This window comes from Rhopalosiphum maidis, chromosome 2, assembly GCF_003676215.2.
Source record: "Rhopalosiphum maidis isolate BTI-1 chromosome 2, ASM367621v3, whole genome shotgun sequence".
Classification (NCBI taxonomy): domain Eukaryota; kingdom Metazoa; phylum Arthropoda; class Insecta; order Hemiptera; family Aphididae; genus Rhopalosiphum; species Rhopalosiphum maidis.
This window is the reverse complement of record NC_040878.1, coordinates 49,386,591-49,412,216: the sequence shown is the minus strand read 5'-3', so window position 1 is coordinate 49,412,216 and position 25,626 is coordinate 49,386,591. Positions and strand designations below refer to the sequence as shown.

General features: G+C 28.3%; 1 protein-coding gene across 2 annotated transcripts in view; it reads right to left on the bottom strand.

Moving 5' to 3' along the window:
• Nucleotides 1-25,626, bottom strand: part of LOC113554503 (paired mesoderm homeobox protein 2B-like) — a 43,739-nt gene that overhangs the window by 13,441 nt on the left and 4,672 nt on the right. For both annotated transcript variants that reach the window (XR_003405270.1, XM_026958384.1), the window contains exon 2: nucleotides 16,266-16,471. Coding sequence is in view for 1 of the 2 variants with exons in the window: in XM_026958384.1 (XP_026814185.1) it covers nucleotides 16,266-16,471 (206 nt within the window). In the remaining variant the exon portion in view is untranslated. The remainder of the gene's footprint in view (nucleotides 1-16,265; nucleotides 16,472-25,626) is intronic.

Sequence of the window (25,626 nt, the reverse complement as noted above, 5' to 3'; positions counted from 1 at the left end):
TATTTTAAACGAACACGTCGTATTTGTTAATATTTCCTCCAACGCGTTCATGGTGATGTACGTCGTATAACTCAACAGATGTGATCATTCGCTACTTTACGTCCGGTGGCCAATGTACCGTATAGACCTTTGCCGGGTTTTTCGGTGCGATTAATTGACCGTGTCTCTCTTTCTCTCACCCTCTCTCTCTCTTTCTCTTGTGCTATATCACTGTAGTTTCTATGAATGCGCCAGGGTTGTATTCATGAGAGTTACCCGCGCTCGAAATCCCGTCTGAAGTTAATTGAATATAAATAAATAACATCCCGTTTTGCGTGTGTATATTTATATAATATATTGTACAATGCACTGATGTATAGTGTCTCTTTTTGGTGTGTCATCATCGCCGAATGTATCATCCAACAGTGTTTAACATGGTGTTTTTCCATTGTTCAAACGAATATCAATAGATTTATAATAATATAAGCCGGTCCCCCGTGGTTCTCGCATCATTGTTGCTACATTAATAAAGTATACGATGGGCATGTTTTTTACTATTTCAAAACTCGTCCAACCCTGATGTAAACCTGCTAAATCATTCGATTTCGTATTGTGTATCGCATCCAAACAAAAGACAGATAAAAACAAGTGTTTACGAATTAATAAATGTATATGATATAGATCGCGCCTAGTTATATATAAATACAAGTACTTATAGCAGGCGGGGTGGCAATTGAACGCTACGTGCTAAGAATTACCTTTTTTTTTTTTCAAGTATGCCATGAAAAATATTATATTTATTATAATATTCAATATTGTAAAAAAAAAAAATATAGTAATTTGTTGTATAATTTGTTTATTTGTTTATTAATTTACGGAATAAAAATTCTTGATTTAGTACAGCACACAACAATAATACAGTAATTTAACATAATTAACATATACAAGGGGCGATGGCCCAAAAATACAGCAGTAATTATATATAATTAATGTGTTAATATAAAAAAAGGTAATTTAAGTACATAAAAATTAATTATTAATCATAATTACTTTGTTAATTTGATTTTTTTTTTTTTTTAATAATTTATTGATACCATTTCATTGATATTTGGTTTATAAAAATTAAAAATATTTTAATAAGGCTTAATGATTAATCCTACCTTAAATATATACATTATATACATACTATTTTAATTAAGTTGATTCAAGTTTCAAGCCATATTCACTAGACGTGTAATTAACCCAAACTCAGTATTAAATTCTTATTAAGAAATTTAATTTTTTTTAAATACAAAAAAATTTAGCAGTGTAGTGTTAAACATAATATATTTTTAAAATTATAGTACTTATAGACATTTGCCTGTTATAAAAAACGGAATATTACTTTTTATGGGATAAATTTAATTGGCACTGGGCCGAAGACAGCATTACGTTCGAATTCAATTTTGATTTTGGCAACTACAAGTTTTAGAAAATGAATAATTTAACCAAGGATTTATGATACGTGTTTGTATACCTTTATAAATTGGCACAAAGCCTAAAGTTTAAGAAAGGTACATTAAAGTTTTCTAAGTAACCAATGCGCGTTGATACAAATATAGGATGTAAGACCGAGATTGCGGTTATTAAAAGTATAATATTCCATGAAATTCTAAGGTAATAAATAATAAGATTATGCGGTTTTACTTTTTTTAGGAAGTTTAAAGTACGTCATTGTCGGCCGATGATGGCAAGCAGTGACATATATATAGGAATCAACATATGTTTAACGCTCGAGGGATTTGTGAGGTTTTTTGTATTTTCAATTTGCCAAAAAACCAACAAAACCCGATATAATAAAATGCGTAAACAAATCTTCTGTCCGGTCACAGTTGTTTTCGCGTGGCAATGGCGACGCGAAAAGGTAAATATATATATATATATATATATATATTTATTATATTCTGTTGTGGAAAGTAATCGTGACGTGCCCAATCGGTCGCCTTAGTTCCCCCACCCGTTTTATTCACGTCCTACCAAAAATACACTCGTAAATTCTCAAGGGAGGTTCCATATAGACGGTCATTGCTCGGGAAACCATCACAAGCAGGGGCGGATCCAGAAATTCATCAAGGGGGGGGGGTAATTAAAATATATCCACCAGATACTATTCATATCTACTTAATAACATACTTATTAATATAAACATTAATTACTTATATTATTTACTTATTATAATATTCACCATTTAGAATTTATTCTTACAAACTGGTATCAATAACAACATTTTTATACTTTTATAAGTTTATAAAATTTAAATATCATAAGCTCAAGGGGGGTATTTAGCCTTTTACCCCTCCTTTGGATCCACCACTGATCACAAGTCTGCATTTTATCCACGCTACAGCATATAATATTGTATTGTATTTATATATATGTATATGAGCCATACAGTATAATATAATATAAATATATTATATATAAAAATACACAATAATGATATATATACTGCCGTATACACTTAAAATATTCACAGCGGGAACACGTCTACTATAATACTCCTATGCGAGCAACGATTTCATTTTAAGCGGTTGCTTATATACAAGTAACCGAACATGTAATATAATACAAACATGTAGGTACTAGGTAGATAATAAACAACAGCAAGCCGGATGATTGACGTGAATTTTTCAAAATTAATATAAATATTGCAGTAGGTATACCACCTAGACCTATAGGGAATGTATATATATATTATATAATATTGTGTATAAAACGTTGGACATTGGTACACGTTGGAAGTTTTCAAATTTATCTCTCATTCGTCAAATACTTAAACTCGTTAATTCTTAATAATTTTCCCCGAGGAGATTTTAGATACAATGGTACTTGTATTGATTTTATTTCGAATATCCATCTGCATTTAGCGCGTTAAGAGTAATCGTATATTTTGTTTTATATAATTACTCATTATTTCATCGTGTAATACGGTGTATAGAAATAATATGTTCATCTATTTAGTAATATTGTAAATCCTATTGGATGACGTTTCACACGATTTTTGTATATTATTATTATTCATATCCGTGGTTAATTTAGTTTTTATTATTATAGTTATAAAACCGGAAAAAAATGTATAATTAATATAATTATAGTTTATATTAATATATTTTTTAAAAATGCATAATGTTTATGACTATATACTCATAATATTTTTAGACAGAATGCTTACAAAATATTTATAGATATTCTATTAAATAGTTATAATATAACTACGTAAATAGTATGATGATCAAATTATTAAACTAATTTTATAAATTAATTATTCAATAATAATACAATAATATTATTGTTGTTAATTTAAAAAAAGCAACAAAAATAAAATAGCAAAATATAAAAACTACAGTTCTAAATTTTAAATAACCGAAGGTATAAATACGTTTAGAAATCTGCAATAACAGTCAACACTCAACATTGAATAAAAATATATTTACAACTACAATTTTATTTTGCTCAAGTACTATTTATATATTACTATATTAGGCATATGCAAAAATCATATTTGTATATATTTTTAACATTATTCAGACATAGCAATTTTAAAAGTTTGATATTTCTATCCCTCTGTGTATGAAAAAAGTCGTAGTATCTATCGTATATTGTATATTATATTTCATAACTTGAAAAACCGATAAACTTTTATGTTTTCGTATTTCGGCTAACGTATGATACGAAATTCTACAGTATTAAACTGTTAACAAAATCGACGCTTGTAAAATAATATGTATCGATATCTACAGTTTAGATTCTACACCATTCATGTTGCGTTCACATATTTAATGTTTGTATATATATTATAATATTAATTATTCCATCACGGCGTTGCCCGTGTATTAGATGCGATAATAATGTGCGAAACTCACGTCGATCAAACAGTTTTCAAAGTGTATTCGGATAAATACGTGTTTAACAGTCGCAAGATGTAATGAAAGTGAAATTCGGCAGCGACGTTATTATTAAGAATGTACTATTATATATTTATTAGTTTAATAAAAAATTCCAATCGACTCTATCCAATAGTTGCATGTATTCTTATGATTCCTCAAAGGAAAAACATATTCTCATTTCTCAGTATAACTTTATCAAAAAATTTGGCCACCCCTGGACTCTAAAGTAATCTATTTAATTTCTTTTTTTTTAGTTATCTATTTATTTATCTTTTTTTTTATCTATTCAGTAGTTCACTCATCAACGCCGACACCGAACCGCTGGATCTAAAAACTTGAAATTTTGTACAGAAGTTACTTAAGCAATGTACGGGCACACTAAGAAAGGATTTTTCAAAATTTGACCTCCATAAGGGGGTAAAAGATTTTTTTTTATAAAGCTATAGATATATGTATTTTTTAATTGTTTAATAATTGTTTGTTATTTCTTCTAAGCGGTTGCTAGGATACTAAAAATATCAAAAAAAAACATATTATCTAAAGTAATTAGACATATTTTTAGTATCCTATCAAGTATCCTAGATTCAGTCTGGGCGTTGATGAGTGAATAGGGGCGGTTAGATGTATATAGATTGTTTTAGTCAATTGTAATTCGAAAATAGTATATTTATTTAAAATAACACAAAATAGTTGTATAAAGTGTACATCAAGACGTGATTGTGTCATAGACTCAATAGCTCTGGTATATCTGATTATGCTGTGTTGGGTGCTTCTTTGTATGTGGCTACCCTGGTCTTCTTTCCTATACTTGAGGTCCATAATTCAGCCATGATCTCGCTATTTCGTCTTTCGAAAGTTGTTATTGTCGACCTACGCGCGAATAGTCATACTTCTTATACGTACTATTATAGTTTAAGCTGCTATTATATGATGTGTTAATAAATCTAAGCCAATTTCACTAGATTTTGTATTTAATATTAATTGTGATACGGCATTTAGAAAAACTTTGGGTGTCCGATAAAATATATTTGAAGAGTTCAGAAAATCGCTTAGAATATTAAATATGCTTAGTACCATATTTTAAAATCATTGAGATATTTGTACTAATTAAGGAGCATCCCACCACTTTTTCAAATCAAAAATTCTCTATTTTACCCTAAATCATTTATTTAATTGAAGATTGTTTTGAATATACGTAATTCAAAATACGAACTAGTAGTTTCACGGTTATTAAAATATTAATATTAAGGAATAAGGATAATAAAATTTTTAAAAACAGTTTAACAAAAATATAAAATATAATATTATATAACCTTGAATCTAGAATTAATTATACTTGAACCATTTTTGAAAATTATAAATGTTCATAAATTAATATTAATTGTATTAAAATGTTCAAATTACCATATTCTCTATAATATACTATTATTTTTCGTATACAAAGTAGTAAATAACGCAAAAACTACTCGTTTACATTTTATACGTTGAAATTTTCAGGAAAATTATCTGCTAAATAATTTACAATAATAAAGGAGGTTTTTATTTGAAAATAAAAGTTTGTATCTCTACAGGACTCTTCATAAGTAATAAAAAAAATCTCAAATAATAATAATAATATACAGTCAGTGTTGTTACACGGCTATTGATGATAGGCACGTGTGAACAATTTGCCACGAGACATTTTGTCGAGCCTGGTACAGGAAACCGACGAACCGGGTGGGGTACAGTGCGTGATGTGTATATTATCGTGGCTTGCAACAATGTTATATACGTTGCGACATAATCTCGCGCGACGCCAAAACGCCGGAGAATTGACACCATCACCGGCGGCGGCGGCGGTTGTTTCGGTCCGCTGGGCCGTTATTAATTTAATATAATAATATATATAACGCGTTCTTTTTCATAGTATACTATCATGTATTCCCCGCTGTCTGCGAACGCGCGTGCACGTCTTATTTCAATCAGCCGCACCCCTGCACCGGCTGCAAAGTCCCATTTTATATTCTTCCGACGCGACGTCCACACACATGTACAATGTACATAATTTATATTTATATAATGTATGTAAGTACATGCGTGTCATACGTATATTGTATATATATATTTCTGTATTATGTATATATTATATGTTTTATAATATAGTTGCCGGAATGATGTGCAACGCGCCAGAATGGCGGCAAGAGATGACAACGCGCAAAATGTGACCACGATGATCGTCGTTTTTTTTTACCACTCCAGTGCTGCTGATATATATTATAATACAACCATGACGATTGTTTTGTTTTTTTATTGAACGAAAATAATATTATAAGCGTTTACCTATCGTGTATGATTAACGTAAAACCACTCATTATTGGTGTGTACATAATATTACAATAATTGTATGAATAAAAATTAATTTTGGTTCACTTCGAAAAAAAAATATTTTGCTATTATAGGTTAATATTGTTGGACGTTTAGGGTACGATTTTTAAAGATATTTTCCAGCTAAAAACTGCTACTGTAGTGTACAACAAATCAACATTTTTAGAATGCATAGTAAAATATGAGTACACAGCTATTTAATTATTTTAATATTAAAATTAAGAGGACGTAGTACCCGCATATGTTGTCTCCGTCTTAGACACGTGAGACATAGAAAATTTTCGTTCACCAGTTTCAATATTGTGCTGTTAGTTTTGATATTAGAATTAGAGTGAACTGACCTATTATAAAATGTAAAGGTAAAATTATTATCCAGAACCTCACGTAGACTTTAATTGATATTATTATTTTTAATTAAGTTATGGTCTTTTTGAAACTGTACATATTAAATTGTTCTTAAGTTATGAATCATAACTTACTTAAAAATAACAATACCAAAACTGGTGAACAAAAATTTGGCATGTCTCACGTGTGTAAGACGGAGACAACACATGCCGGTACTACGTCCTCTTAAATATACATTTTATATAGATCAATGCATAATATTAAATCGAATAACAAATGAGTTACGGTTTATGCAGACTCCTCTGGCTTTAAATTTCAGTGTCTACCTATACGATCCTATTGATTGCTGTGTTTTTAATCTGCATTATTTACCTTGAGCACGATAGTTACATTACGTATCTTATTTTTGACAGTATTAATATGTATAATATGTATGTTGTGTTTTTATTATTGTCTCGTATAAAATATGTCGCCTGCGCTTTACATTCTGTATTCATCGTGATGATTTGTGATCGTTGTCCCACTTTTATGCACTCGTAACGGTCCATGAAATTCGGACAATACGACACACCGGCGAAGCCCTTTGGCGACGACCGAATAATATATACAATGGTTAGCTAGTGCAATATTGAATATAACATTATATATAATAAATGGTGCACAAGGTGAATATTATAATATTATATTATATATAAATAAACATGTTGACACGTTACTTTGCATATACGCATGTAAAATATACATACAGAGTCATCTTTAGACGAACTAGGCTCAAAGTGTAAACAATAATTACGAGCCCCAATATAAAAACAATTGCAATTGTAAACGTATATTTACTACATGCTTTTAAAATACCAAATATTTTCACTATTCGTATTAATCAATTCAAAATTAACCAACTTAAGAAAAATTATTCATCTTTCGGTAGAAGTAAAAAATAATTTGGTTTTTGAAATTCACCAAAAATGGCATATATAGTATAGTTGGTATGTATATTATCATAAAAGTAAAAAAATTCTATTACCAGTATTTATCAGTGTACGGAACAAAAAGATCTTTAGCGTTTTTTGGAAGTATTATCCTTTCTGCATTATATTTATCTCGTTATAATATTATTATATGGTTGACCATCACTACATCACTACTTTATTTCTAATAAATGTCTTCTTTATTTCTCTACGAAATATAACGTTTTTAATTCTACAAAATAATATAATTTTTGAAATCAATTTTGTTATTTATTTTTTTCAAACAGAAAAGAGGCCAAGAATGTACTTAAATATTATGTAGAGTATAGATGCGGACTTTAAAATCGTAGGAATAAAAAGCCCATCACCAGCGACGATACTCTGCATTATAACATAGGTACTGCTCGTGTTTATATACCATTCATATGTATATGTAGACCAACGATAATAGTTTAGCGGATAAGCTGCTATAAACGTCGTAGGTATATAGTTAGGCGTACACACTGCACCGCGACGATGTTGCACAAAGGCAGCGGAGGGGATGTATTATATTGTAATATAATAGACATCACAATCGAACCCTTTACTATGACTATACGACACGTTTATGTATATAAATAGCTGTCCCGACGCGTGTACAGTTCATTAAACCGGTAACAATAACGTCACAGTGCAGTGTATAATGTTATATATTACGATGTGTATATAGGGCATAGGTGCACCCGAAATCATGACCGTAGTTCGCGTATCGGAGAGGTCTCTAAATTGTAAGGTACCTACTGTATAGTGCTGGTCGGCCGGGCAAACGAACAGCAGACGGTGTCAACTCGTATTATAATAGTAATAAATGTATAATAATAATATAATATATTATTTATACGCACTGAAACTGCATTGACGATTGTATTTATTATACCTACCCTTCGCGCGTGGTGTTTAATAACGTTTATTGTTATGTCCGGTGCCTGGCTGCAAACAGCGACGTGTAAAACATAATATACCATCGTATATATATACATATATATGTTTATACATGTAAGCACGGCCGCGATACGACAGAAGGCTAAATACTTATTTAACACATGTTAATGTTATTATTATTATTTTTTTTAACACTCCCCCGCCACCAGGGCGACCTTTTGCGCGCAACTGAGCAAACAGAATAAATTCGCCCCACTGATGCAGTGAATGGACGGACGGACGGACGGGACGAGACGTGCCACGTACAAATATATACACAGGGATTATGGCGCCAGATTCACGCGGCGTTTACAATAAATCAACGCAATATTGTCCCTTCATTACCCGTCGGCCGTCGTTGATGCGCGCGCTGCATGTATGCCCGTGTGGCTGTACATGTATACGTCGTGTATTATAATATTGTGCCGACGTGTGTATTTGGGGATTCGTTTTTTTTTTTTGTTCGTTCTGTACGATTGATTTTGTTTTTCCGTCATACCGCGGCCGACGTGTCGTATAAAAGGCGATTTTATTGTATACTATAACAGTCCATATTATCATATTATTATATATTATGTTATTTTGAATGCATCCACTATAGCTACAGTCAGCTAATAAATATATTTATAAAGTGGTACACGCTATTGTAGTGGTAACCTCGGAATTATAAACGGAACGATACGACGAGTCACAATAATAATATATAATACAATGTATGCATAATACCGTACAATATTAATTTATCGTAGCGATTGCTAATTTTGAATAATAATGAATTTACGTTATCTTATTCAACAACTTTGATATTATATTATATTACTATACATGATGATTTTTATAAATGGGTTACTAAAGATGGCAATCATGAATTTCATTATTTGTGCAAAAAAAATTGTATATCAATGATCAATCGATGGATTTCTAATTGACCGATTAATGTCATTGAGACAAGCTTCTATTGTCACGTATAATTTATGATGTAGATAGTGGGCATGTGGGTAAACGCGATATTAATTTTAAGTCGAAAAACACCTCAAAATTGTGTAGTCAAAATTGTAAATATATTGACATTTTGTAAAATCTTAAATTTCATGAAAGTTTGCCTTTTTGCAATAGATAAAATTACTAAAATTAAAATGTATTAATTATAATATTATCGTTCTAACAGTCTTTTAAATAATAATTTTCGTATAAATATAATATAATAATAGATCTATTTAATAATATCGATTAAATTTTTCAACTAATCATATAATATATTTTATTTTATAATGTATAATTGTATAATATGTACACTTATCAATATTTTTTACGTACCTCTGTCAACATTTACCGAACTCATGTTGTGATGTTAACATTCACCAAAATTATCATATAGATGTCGACATTCACATAAATATCGAAAACGATATGTCAATATTTACATTTTTTAATTCGTCAACATTCTCTAGTGACTGTGCACATCATTTACTATACTCCGGGCATACACAGTAACGTTTATTAGGTATATACTAAAGATAAAGACATTCACGTATATAACTTAATTAAACACTAAAATTTTTCGATTCATTCACGTGTGTCTTATTTTAATATATTCGTAATTATATTACCTTCACATTAACCAATCAGCAGATATGCACTTCATACAGGAATTTAAGAACGAGAATCGTAAATCTAAATAAGACATTTTTATGTTTTTTATCATATAAATTCGCATCATTTTTTCATTTATATTTTTCAATATATAAAATACTGTAATTTTTTTTTACGATCAACATATTTTGATAATTTTGAATATTTTATATCGGTTAAGAAGGCATAGGTACTTTCGTGTAATTGCCTACATTATACCTGTATTTGTATTTTTAGTATTTTATTTGTTAGTCGATTGTTTTCTATGAATACTTGTTAACAATTATTTTAATTTTAAGTTCAATCAATCTATATACTTTATAACGTAGGTTTATTTTACACTTTACTTATACCTACGTGATACGTTACGTTGAATAATATAGCTGTACAAACTATTTAGTCAACTCAGGCTTTGATGAATGATAATATTCAATTTAAATAGAATTTATTTTTGTGTACAATGTATACGAGTAGTTGCATGCATTAGTACGTTAGCTTTAATTTTGATTTTATAAAATAAATTGTTTTTCTTTTGAATATTTAAATAATTGTATATATTAATGCCTTTGTGTTTCAGGTCATCACAGCGTTAATATAATGAAGAATTAACAATAAAAATAATAATATAATACACTTCAGAGTAACTATTGCAGTTGTCATCATATTATATTAGTATAGGGATGGGGGCGAAACGACCATTTATGCATTATATGAATTAAGTTGTCGGTGTTTATGAAATAAACGAACTCCCGCGGAGCATAATATATCGGTGACAGTTTAGTTGAACATGCCGGGCTACTGAGACCATTATAAATGTTAGAAATGAACGATGATGATAACCACGTCGTTTTATAAAATGAATATAACATAAAATATTTTCTATGATTAATATTTACTTAACCGGAATTCAACAACTATTAAAATAATGTGGCCATGTCCAATAGCACGCACAAAAGTAGTTTCTACATAATAAATTTATAATAATATATATTTGGTGTCAAGAAAAAAGAGCTTAAGTCAAAATTTAGAAAATAAATGTTTATCGTGGAAAAATAGCTAATTTTTCTCTTTTTTTCATATAAATCATACTTGTTTTAGATTGTTATTAATTTATTGTAAACGTGATAGTAATGATAAAATAGCTATAGACGTACATTATGTTTGTACGTTGTCTGTTTAATATTTTAGTAACAAGACGTGTAAATCGTTTTTATTAATATCATATAATGAGCCATAAGACAAGATATACGATTTGAACTCATTTTACCATTATATTATTATCTTTGTATCAGTCGCACTTACATGGGACGTAAATAATTAAAATGATCTCAGTTTTATCTACCTTCAGACCTATCTAGGCAAATTATCAAATACGGTCCTAGACATACCTATATATGATACATAATGACATCACAACATAACTAATATAACGTAACGACGCATATAACTACATCGTCGACACGCGTCCAATATCGTTATCGAAAAAAAGAACGACGACGGTGACGGTGACAGCAAAAGCGACAGCGGATATAATGATAACATAATATTTTATTATATTGTTAAATTATATTGTGATATCCGATCGCTCGCGTTCGTGTATAAATGTACTATGTACATAATAGCGGCGACCAATGTTCAGAACGCGCCAGACAACAACGATAACCGGTCGACAAATAATTAGGGTTCCGGTTGCGCGTGTTGTCGTCAAGTGGCCGACGTGTGCCGTGCAAAAAAATAAAAATGTTCACACCACTTACTCGCACACATCGCTTACACGTGCACACACTACACACAGGAGTATCTCATTTCCCGGACGTTTAGCGCGGCCAATCGTACGACGCGCGCGGCTGAACGGGATCCGAAGAGTCAACGACAGGCGGGTGGGCGCGATGATTACGGCGATAATAGAGAGACGTGCACGCGCCGCGGAACCGACTCGTTTTCCTTTTGACCGGACAACAACAACGGCGCGGGCCTCGGCGGATTACGCTCGTGAGTTGTTGTGATTCGATACACTTGTATAATAATATAATAAAACGATCAAATATTTTTATTAGAGACGGTCGTCGTTCGCGTGGATAATATTTTGCTATAATATCTATATCGTCGCAGCCATAGATTTTTATCGTTATTATTATGACGGTGATGCTGTCTGACGTGACCGACAAACACAATAATATTAATATATAGTATACTATACGATATACCTAATAATGTACTGTGATGTTTGTCGAGTTCGTACCCTAAAAACTGTTGTTTGTGTTTCGAGTGTGGGAAAACTTCCGTTTCTCGCGGCAATCGCTCCCCACTTAACCCGACAGTCTATTGGCTCCGAGAACGTAATTGAGGCGGTCGTACATTTGAACCACCTTATACTGCACTATAATAAGTAGGCACTTTCGTATATAGTTAGGTACGTATTACCTGTAGGAATAGGTATTACGTTATTATTACATAATTTACATCATTATTACTGCAGCATATTATAATATTTAGTGTATATTAGGATTAGTATAATATGTATATGTGCATTAGTATGTTTTTATTTATATATTTATTATTTTTTTTTTGCAACAAACTTTTTAAAAAAAGGGTTAGTGGTTCACAAATCGCCGTTGTGGTAAAAAAGTAAATAATTAATAAATATAAACGTATATTATTTTAGAAGTCTTGTAAAAAAATGAAAAGTATTTAAGAAAAAAACATAAATACTTGATTCGAAGGTATTTTGTATTGACATTTTTAACAATTTTCAAATAATATTTTAATATATTTTTAATACTGTTATAGTAAGTACTAAGTAGGTTAAATTAAATTAAGTAGTCTTAATGAAATATTAAATAAAATAATAATGATTAATGACTTATTAAATAAAAATTAATTTTATTTAACTACAATTAAAATAATATCATGATTATAAAAAAAATTTCTGAAATATTACAAATAATTCTTTTGATAGTATTTACATAGGTAAAAAATATTTGATTTTAAAGATTAAATATGTACATTGTAAAAAGTAATTGACAATAATACATACCTACAATAAAGCCAATAGCTACTAGGAATCATCAAAGAAAAACATACATTTATGGATGCAATTTGTAACAAAATTTAAAAAATAGTCTGAAATGCCCAGAGACAACACGCAGAGAGCTGCATAATATAATTATAAATAGGCATGACTGAAGTCTAAAGAGAAGAAACTACAGAAGACATTCTTGCAACTGCCCAGCATAGGATAAATTAAAAGTATTGAAAAGAGGCAAAAACTTTTAAGAAATTAAAGAAAAAGCAAACAATCGATTAAAATGAAGATTCGAAACAATCTAGGAATTTAAAAAAAAAAAAATTAAATAAATAAATAAAAATTAATAAATGCATATTTAATATTTATGCCGTCTTATGAAAGAACGGAAACGCAAATATTTTATACATTAGAGCTGTACACGTAGATATATTTGACATATTTACAAATTTGTTGTAACTTGTAAGATATGACTCAATATAATAAGAGGTTATGGTTTCACAAGATTACCTCGTGATTACTTATAAATATTTAAGATCGACTATATTAAGTACGTTGTATAATCGTTCTGTCGAAAAGCGGAAAAGTGCCGAAAGACTTAACAATTAATTAATCTAATTAGTTAATGTATTAAGCTGTATCTAATATCTATGATATTATAATAAGTATAATTTAATGCTCTTCTGATTTAATCAATCTACCGAAACGTTAGGTATAACTTATTATTTATAAGACATAACATCTGTAAAATGCCTTATACATTATAAATCAGGATATTTAAAAAATTCTAAACAGTATACTTAAATAAAGTTAATGTAAAAAAGAAGTATTTATGAGTTGGGTTCTAGTAATAATTAGTTAGTTTCTTTTTAAAATACCCTCTGTGTCTTTTATAATTATGAATATTACGATACAATGAATAAATTATTGTTCAGTATTCAATTTACGATATATATACATAAATCTATGATTTGAATAATGGAATCTGTTTTAATTATAATTTATCTTGATTTTTGGTAATGCGATGTTAGAACAGTAAACATAAATTATTAAAATATAAATTTAATACTTATTCATTTATTAAGACAATGTTGTTACATGTAGTGTATAATATGTTTTATCTTCCACCATTACAGAATACATAGACAAACGCATTATGCATAATAATCTTACGGTTTTCACATAATATACAATTAAGTGAAATACCTGTTAACAAAATGCTATTGAATAATATTTTGGAGGGTTTGAAATATCATTTTGACTTTTTTTCTAAATACTGTTTTAATATCTATTTAAATGTATAAAAGTATAAACATTTCTTTTTCTTTTTAAAGTTGAATATGAAGTAAAATAACTAATATTTCTAAGTTTTTAACCCTTCAATATATTATACACGATCATATTTGAAGTAGGTGATTTCGCTAAATTGATAAAATTAAATACTCAAAAACGATATTATTATTATTATTTACGTAAAACGTAAATGTGTTTTGTCTATACGTCGCAATTGCAATTGATTAACTGAGACAGACAACAAATATTGGGCGATATCCTCTTAAGTCTAAGAATTAATATTTGTCTATCTAATTCAATTTTATTTATATTATTTTAATTGTTTAAATTAAAATACACCTAAATCATTTATGGCCGAATTCAACTTTTTTTTATTTCTCTTTAAAATTTTTAATTGTTGTTTTTTTTTCCTTTTTAAGGTTTTTTAAGAATATAACTATAACAATAGATTAAATTCAACAAAATAAACACTTCAGTAATTAATCAAAATACTTATCTAGTATAATTATTAATTTTCAAAAAAAAATTATGTGAAAGTTATAAACTTGCTAATAATTAATGAAATTATTAAATTATCTATACGTGCCATGATTTTAAGAATTAAAGGAGTATACAACTATTATATTAAGTTTTAACAGCATGCTCAGCGAATACTTAGATTTTCACGACTGCTACAGAATATAGAATTTACTATTAAAAAAATTAATTGATATAATATTATTTATTATGTAACCTTAAGTCTTAACCTCAAAAATACAAATTAGATATTTTTAAAAGCCATTTACATCTGATAAAACATGTTCTATTAAAAGTAAATTGACTAATTAGATATATCCGATTTTTTTTTAATTTGGTTAATTAATTTGAATCACTTGTGCATTTAAAACAAAAATAATTATGGTTATAACAATATTTTTAGTATTTAGACTATGGTAGAAACTTAAATTATAGGTACTTATATATATTTGAATGAAATGTTTCTCAATATTTATATGTCACCATGACTCAAATTTTCTTCAGAAAATCTATCAAAGCGCACTTAGTTCAAAGTAGTTCTAAAAAATTACTTAATACTGATTCATTTTTATTTCCATAGTTTCAAAGCTCAAAGGGGTAATCTTGTCAGATGGCACTGTTGAGAGCTTTCCTATTCCTGATCAACTGGTACGTAATAAATTTGTTTATCAGACTTAATAATTATACTTTTTATATAGATTATTAATATATTATATTTTCTTTGGTAATAATAATAACAATAATTAAGTTTCAAAGTTGAATTGGTGGTAGATTTAGAATATTCAGTCGCCGTATCTCGATAACGGCGTACCGATAAATGTTATCTGAATAGCAAACACCCTAAATTTGATAGTAGGAATATTATGACGGCTTCCAGGTAATTTTAGGGACTTATAATATTTTATAGTTTTTATTTTACGCAGTTTAAAAAACATTTTTCACGATCCAACAAAAGTTTGAGGTAGATACTTAGGTGCTTAATGAATAACAGGCATAATATATTAATATAATATTCAATATATAGGTGCATATACAAGTTAAGCATACTCCACCTTTATGAATGGCTTATATTTTCAGCAATATTATAATACAATAAACAATTTAATATTTATTTTTCTTTTCTTTTACCAACATTATATTATTGCATTGAAAAATATGTTTTATTCGGAATAATGTAATTATATAGATACATAACATAGGTAGTTATTATTTTTAAATCTAATAAACATCCATAATTTTACAACGAACAAGACATACCTGAACTCTGGCCTCGGTAAGCTCTATGTGTTTGGCGATCTCTTCTCTGGTATATATATCAGGATAATGTGTTTCTTGAAAAGCTCTTTCCAATTCCTTCAACTGTGCTGAAGTAAAAGTAGTCCGTATTCTCCTTTGTTTTCTTTTTTCCGTTAGAATACTGTCATGAGTAGTGTACGGAAGACTTTTATATGCTGCTAACCCACCTGTAAATTTTTAATTATTCGTTATCGGGATTAAAACTATAGGTAAATACATAAATAAATATATTTTTATGTAATAAACAATAGCTTAATCATTTAATTTATACCACGATATTGTTATAAATAGTGTATTATACACCTACTTACAAGGACGATTACATAAAATTAATGCAGCAGTAAGTGTGTGAAAAATGTATATTGCTCAATATTGCTTACCAATTATTGTTTTATTACCATTTTTTTTTATAGTAAAATCGACGATTATCTATAAATTATTCTTTACTGTTGTTTTTATATTTTCTTCCTTTTAGTTAGTCAATAAATAATGATTATTAATTATATAATATATAATACTGAAGATAATATTGCGATTTTGATACTTTTATTCATATGACTAAAACCAGAAAGAGGTAAATCGTATTATCATATTAAAAATTACATAATAATTAAAACATGATATTTTATTTTGTATGTTGTATATCACGTTTAAAAATGATTATTTTTAAAATTGACATAAGAATAATGTATTTATTATTTTATTATAATATTGCTCAAATATAATTTATCACTGTATATACTATTTTAATTTCTATTTACTATTAATAGTATATAATCTTCTATAGTTAGCAATTTTATAAAAGTTATTTAAAGTAATACCTAGATAAAATTGTTTAAATTTACCACTTATTCCATAATTTACAATATTCATTACCAATCATCTAGATTTTGGATTTTTATTATTTTTAAGAATTAATAGGATTAAACCAATAAGATATTTAATATTATGTAGGTATAATGCATATCAAGTCATTAATTATTAGTCACATTGGAAGTTTTATTAGTTCATGTTTTGTGTCAAGCTCGTATAGAAGATTAAGTATTTTAATGCTATACATACTAGATTATTTAAATAATAATTTGTATCATATTAAACATTTTTAATCACATAATTGAATTATAATAGAAGGTATTTCATAAACATGTTATAGTGTGTATAATACATAGAAGATTGTATTTATTGTTTTTCATCAATTCTACGATGAAAATAGGTGATAGCACATATGATATACTGTCAAGTGATAGGTTATTTTTTTCTGAATCCAGGAAAATCAAATTCTCAAAATCGTAAGTTTGGCTCATAGGATGTTTTATTGTGTCAACGACAATATATTATATTAACCAGTGAAGCAAATCGATCGATCGGCCGACCGGAAATATTTCTGCATAATATTATGTTATTAAAATTTATAACACGTTAAAACGATAATTCGTTTTGATATATTAACAATGAAAAACTGTAGCAATATTTTTCTTTTTTTTTTATCGTGCCATATACATCGTCTCTCTCCGCGCGGCAGTGGCGTCGGTGGAATTTTGCGTGAATCCTCCGCGAAGCGTCTCATAATGATTTATTGTCAAGCCCTTTGGTTGACGCCTAATATATTATAAAATTATACGAACTGCAAAAGCCACGGTATACGAATAGGGGTTGCTGGTATTGGAGTTAGTACATGTGAAAAAAGAAAACCTCTAACTCACAGACAATGAGCGAGCTACATAATAAAGTGAGAAATGCTTGAAAATATTTAACGGACGGCCGCGAAAATGAGATAGGTAGTTTATCTATGGTTAAATCAAATTAATACCTAGAATAGAAAGGTAGCAAAATATTGATATGTACTTAAAATTTAAACGTCACAATAAATATAAAAGAGCTTTGAATTTAATGTAAATATAAACATATAATTAAAATTTTAAAAATGATCTTATAAAATGAACCATAATTGTGTATTAAAGAATTAAAATATTTATGAAAATCATTTAAACATAAAATATTTAAAATTACTTAATAGAGTAATAAGACTGATACAATAATTTATAAAAAAAAGGTCTATAAAAAGTTTTAATGGAAAGAAATTATTAAAAATATCAAAAATAATGCAATTTCGAGATTGAATTAATCACTTATAATTCCAACTTTGTGTTAAAAAAAACTAAGAATAGTACATTTTTCTACAAATTCAAAGCTCTATCCCCACCATAATAATATTAAAATGATGTGGTGTGATAAAACGACTATAGTGGAATATATAGGCGTATTACGGTTTATAATAAATATAGGAACGGTGGCAAATCACGTGCAGTGAGCGGGTTGCAAAAAACAAACGAAATAAGCATAAAAAAAACTTATATAGGTACACATATGATATTCGTCGCACGCGCCGTCGTGGGGTAGCCGGGGAGGTAGGTATTGGTACGTACATACATATGATAATATTGTTATTATTATGTGCGCGATGATCGGAAAATACATTTTTTATAAATATAATAATATATAAATGATAGATATACGACGAGTAGGTATACATGTGGGGCGACGACGTTTGTGTGCGCGTGTGCGTGTGTGTATTATATTTATATACGCGTGTTCGAGATTATGGAGGTCGGTTTGTTCGCGGTAACCGCGAGCTCGGGAAGCGGCGTAGTAGTGGGTAGGACGTAGGTATGGATGAGGCGCGGCACGAGCTTTTTGTAAAAACCGTCGCGTGTTTCGCCGAACCGTAGTGTAGCAGCTATACCGCCGCCATTTTTGCTCCGGTCTTCGCTCAGTCCGGGTTGTGCGTTCGTATTATATTGATCGGAATCTCCCCGGGTGGCTGTGTATAAACTCGGTACACCATCGCGATGCCCCGCCAGCGAGTGTGTGTGTGTGTGTGTGTGTGAGCAGGATATATCCTGCCTGCGTGCCCATCCTCCTCACGCAGTCCTCGTCGTCATCCCCCGGCCAACCCTCCGTAACAGTACATATATATATATATATTCACGTCCGCCGTCCATCCGTCGTATCCTCGTGATATATTTTAACGACCCCGCCGTCGCCTACCGCTCCTCCGATCCGATTATTATTATTATTATTATTATTATTATTATTATCTACACGAACGCGAAATACGACGACGACGATGTACATTGTTGTTGTCGCTGGTTTTTAATCCCATTAACCGAGATGCGCTTTATATATTATGTGTGTGTGTGTGTGTGTGTGTGTAATATTGTTCGGTCGGAGAGAGCATTTTTTCTTTAATATACAAACGCATCGCGCCATTTTTTACGATATTCTCTATATATTTTATACACTGCACCGCTGCACCCCTCTTGCAGCAGATGCACCCTCCCTGTCTCTATACCGTTGTAATAGTGGTGCTGCAGGTATATTAATTATTATATTTACGCGCGCGAGAGGAGATAAATAAAAAAACGAAAACTATACAGTGGGGAAAGATGAAAAGTATACGTTTATATATATACACATTAATATAGCAACTAGCAAGGTAATTATTTAATCACTGTGGATATATTATACAGGGTGATTTACCGAGCATGCGGGTGGTTTCTTTGTTTTCCTTCAATAATGAATTTATTCGAATTCCGATTATTAAAAGAAAGCTAAATAATTCTTGAGGTATAATGCCTAATTTATAATTTATTGAACATTTTAAAGTATATTATATATGTCTATAATTCATAAAATGCATTCATGTGATATTTATTTTTCATGAACTTGACTTTATCTGACTATATCGAGTGACTATTCTATCAAAGAACGTTAATTATTTCAAACACTATTTAGGTTTTTGTAAATATTTTTTTTAAATTATAAAACAATATTTTTGAAAAAATTTTTTGAAATTTTTTACTTTGTTTAATAACAACATACATTTTTAACTTCCTTATTGCAAAACAATATTTTTCGGAGTACAAAGATATTTAAAAATTGAATTTCAGACGAGTGTAGTTTATGAGTTATAAATATTTAAAGTTTAGATGGATGGTGACCTGGAGTAGATAGGTTCAAAGATACTCTGCCAAATGTTTCTTCACTACTCTCCGCTCATCAAAACTAACATTTATAACTAATTAACAATCACATAGTCCGAAGTTTGATTTTTTTTATCTATAATTATCTACTGTAAATAATATACTGTTTTGGAATATAAAATTAAAAATGAATGTTACTATTAAAAAAAGGAAAAATTAAAAAAAAAAATACAACGATCAAAAGTTGTAAAATATATATTTTTTTTAAATGGTTATTTATCTTGTTTTTCCAAAAATGTCTGTTTTATATTTTTAAATAATAATATTTATTTATATCGTTACATCAGATAACCACCTAGTGCTTATACATAATATTATTATCTATCTACGGTTTAGAAGAATATGCTGCTATAGTTAATAAACAAAATATACCTACTCCTATATATTTTAATACATTATTTTGTTAATACCTAACCCAATTAAATCGTTTTTAATTTTTAATTTATTTCAACTTCAACATTAATTGTTTTTAACTTCTATATTTCTTTAATCGGAGTAAAATTGTATATTGATATTCTAATAAAATAAATAAAAATTATATCTATTATAAGAACCAGATTAAATATTATTAATTAAAGGATAGATTAATTCTAATTAAAATACATAATATGTCAACTATTGTAACCTTTTTTCTTTTTTCTTTTTTTTTTTGACACAAGCTTAAAATATAATAATATGGTCAAATTTCACTTTAAGTAAATTTAATGACATTATACAAATTTGTATTAAAAAAAAAAAATGATTTTAATTCGATTAATATTCAAGTTACTATTAAATTTAAAACAATTATTCAAAATAACAATATAATTTATAAATAAAGACCATTTATTTAATTGACTCGCAGTTATTAAAGCAAATGTAAAACAAAATGAAATAATTCAATACTTAATTATAATGATATATCATATAGGCGTTTATTTTTAGATTCGTGAAGAGCATCGATAAAGGTAATTTTGTAAATTATTAAATAATAGTTAAGTTTTTAATATTACTTGGTTCCAATATAAATGATGAAAGATACTTTAATTTATTAAAGTTTCGAGATTTAAAATAAACTAAACATATTAAATGCTTATTTTGTTTCGTTCTACATTATTTTAAGCTTAAAATCTACCAACGCTAAGTCTCACTTATTTCACTCGTGTTTAGTTTCGTGGTTTTAGGAACTTTAATCTCTTAGATAACACAATCAACTTTCTATTTTTTTAGCACACGTCATACGTGTGCTTTTTTATTATATTATTGCAACCAGCACCCACGTGCAAATCGAATAACATGTATGATATTTATATCCTAGAACTACACCGTACCCCATGTGTTCGCGGTAAATATTTCCAATATAAAATTTTTTATTCCTCAATATATTTTATATATTATGTAATATGTCACTTTGTCGGCAGTTATAAATTCTAATAAAAAAATATAATTATTAAATAAACACTACGATTTAATAGTTATAGTATTCAGTGTTTTTTATTCATATTATTATTATTATTATAAACGATTATAACAGTACCTGATAGTACGTGATTTTTAGTGACACAGATAGTTCCTGCAAGAGAGAAACGATATAGAGTATAGACCAATCACATATTGATGCCATAAGTTTGGGCTAAGGATTATATTTTAGAATTTCTTATTATAATTTTATACTTGCAGGTTAAAAACATTTTCTAGTCGCTAAAGTCACGACATTCACACAACTGCAAATAAATAATTCAACATTTCGTACACTGGTATTATATTTTAATATTAAAATATATTATAATACTTAATCACATAAAATATAAATAGTTAAATAATTATAGTTATTAAGTTATTTTTTTTCAATGATTAATTTTAAAATATTTTTTTATATGTACTTACATAGAATCAATAGATTTTAGAATCGGGATTGTAACATTTTAAACCATGTTTTAATTCCACACATTTCAGAAAATTATCAATCACGTGTTGTGCTACTCACAGGTATATATTTATAGGTGTAGTAATATATTACAGATTATTATAAAGTAATATCTATTAATTAACAGTTAATAATAATGAATATTTTTTCCAAATTTCCATCGTAAACTATTAAACTTAAAATCCAAATAAGTTATGTATAAATTGTAAATAAATTAAAATATATTTGTGTAAAACAGTAAAATTGTCAATATAATTATAAATACAAAAAATGGTATTGATTTTTTTTTAATTACTTAAAAATTAGGGCGAGGAGGGGTTAAAATATAAATAGGGAAATTATTCCTTCTTTTAAGTTTCTTCTAAATTGTCCCACTGATGGTTTTGTTTAATAATTCCGTAACGTTTTATTTTGTCACTTTATGTAGATGGTTTCTTTCGCGCGTCTCATTATGCAAATATGGACATTTTATCTGTAGGTGACGTCATTATATTATTGGATGGAATGCAAGGGCGCTGTGCATTTGCATCCAGTAACTTTTTTCAATACCTCTATATATTTAATATTAAAAATAAATATTATGTAAAACTACAGAGTGATTTTTCGATTGTATGGGTATAGATGGGTAGGTATTGAGATTACGTCCATCGGACAAAATATACTATATGAAACGGTCCCACAGATTTAACAAGCCTGAAAAAATATGTACTCTCATTGTTTTCATATCACCAAATTTCCATAAAGTTTTTGATGAAATAACAAACTTATTTTTTCAATATTGACGGTTTATGTGTTATTCAAAGTTCACTAGCAGGAATTATCTTGATTTTTTTCAAGTGCAATTCATTAAAATAGATTAATGCATCAATTAAAATACCTGTATTATAATTAGCAAAATATATTTTTGCTCATTTGAGTAGGTCATCTGCCCAAACATACAACACTTATTGTTTTTTATTGTTTTTAAAGATCATTTTGTCGCTATTGGTTTTCATCAAACTCTACGACACTGAAATACATCATTAAATAGATCAATCGCACTCGATTATCATTTATACACTTATTGTTTTGAGCGGATTAAGTGCGTTAAAACACGCGTAAGGAGTTTATATATTTACAATACACATACTACATACTACATAGGTATATATAGATTTACACATTATACGTTATACGTTTTATGAAGATATCTATGCATTATATATATTATATACACGGAACGGAATTGTACTTTAACGACTTTCAGAGTCATAAAATGTCACGCAATACTTTTATCTAATATAATTCAATGTGTATTGGGAACTATATATTTTTTATCGTTCATAAAGTACATTTAGATTCTTAAATTCAGGATCAAATTTTAGCCTGATTGCTGTAGTATATGCGAGTTACGTGTAAAACTGTCATCGTATTTAATGGTATTTCTTTATTAATAAAAAATTATGAAGTACGAGTAAATGGTAGTACAAACTATATTATGTAATTAAAATTATAGACACTACAATTCATACTTAAAATTCATTAATCAAAAATATAATTTATGCTGCGATCAAAATTTCAAAACTGTAGTAATATAGTTTTCAACTAGCCCGATTTCCTTCATATTAAAATTAGTCTATAAATCTATTGAAAAAAAAATATATATATTATATAAATCAACATTGAAAATGGCAATATTCAACAAAACAACAATGATAATCATTAATTTTAGACGTGATCACTATCGCAAAACTCTAAGGTCTCAATTCCTAATATCCACAAAGCACTGCAATTTGAAAACCGCTGAAATGTACGATCGAATTAAGATTCAAACGCTTTCCATAGTTAAGGTTTTGGTCTTTTTTTATTCTAACAGTATTATTGTGTTTATTAAATTCAATATTTTTTTCCGATAAAATTATATTGATGATACCTGGTTATAGCAATATTATAGTATGCGTATATTATTTTAGTTGTATACCAGCACTTGGCTGTATTCGTATTCAAGATCGATATTCTTCTTTAAAAAGAAAAAAACAAACAAAGCTTTTGAATTAAATAAAGTTATTCATGGCAGCAAGCGCAACGGCATAATATTTAATTGAGTTACATCCTTCGCTTCTGTAATAAAGTCGTGTTCTTTCCTAACTTGACCGTAGAACGTTAAATTATTTATAACGTCAGCTATTACGATCATTGTAGCAATTATTGTCCTCGTTATTATCATTAAACTTAAGGGGCCTTTTGATACCACAAACTATAAAATGTTTACAACTATCGTTGTATGTATTAGTATATTATATTATCATTAATTATCGCAGCTAAGTGCTAAAACGTATAATTTAAATTTCTGAAAAATTAAACAAGTAGAACCAATATTGAATATTATGCTATGTTGTAATGTTAGTTTATTTTACACGAAAGATTTTATAAAATGTGAACCACAATAAGATATTGATGCGGTTAAATTTAGTTAATGGTCAACATTTATTTACCTACTTAACCAATCTGTTTGTTCTTTTAAGTATGTGAATATAATATGTTATATTATGAAATATGCAAAAACAAGTGAGATTTTAAATTTAATTTCAGATTAAATACCATACGAAACGAGTTTATTTCGTATCTATAATACACATTATATACATAGTAATTAATATGGAATACTATAGCATAATACAGATAAAATAATTTCCGGTCACGATTTATGTAAGTAAAATAATAATCAAAAATCATAATTATACAAATATAATATATACCAAATCTATATGACTATATCCATATGCTATATTTTTATTATTTATTACTTCATAAAAATATTTCCGTGGTTATAAAAATGAGCTGGAAAGTATATATTTTTTGGGACGAAAAAAAATCTATTTGTATAGGCTGTCATATGCACTTAACCAGCCAATTTCTCATAGTTCCCCCTTTTCAGGCCGGTCGTTTGTCTTCACACTTGTCTATCACGATGTCCGACCCCCTGTCAAAACTTCCCTCAACTGAAATACATCACAACTTATGTATTCTGTCAGAACTATTTCCCTAGAGAAACCTTATACTCATATATATACAAAATAAATAAAATAACTATTAACTTTTTTTTCGGTCAAAAAATTATGAACTTGGAACACTTTATACGACAAAAAGCACATTTGCCAGTAACATGCATTTGACGCAGCATGTTTTTACCACGATATTACCAATACGTTACGCTTTAATAAGTGATAACATTCTGAATATGTTTAATTACGTATAATACATATAAATATATATATTGTATCATTTTATAAGTTACATAATTATATGCACATGAGATATGTATAGTATATACATTTATATTATATAACATTTTTCTAAGAAATCGTGATGTGTTGTTTAATATAATATATTA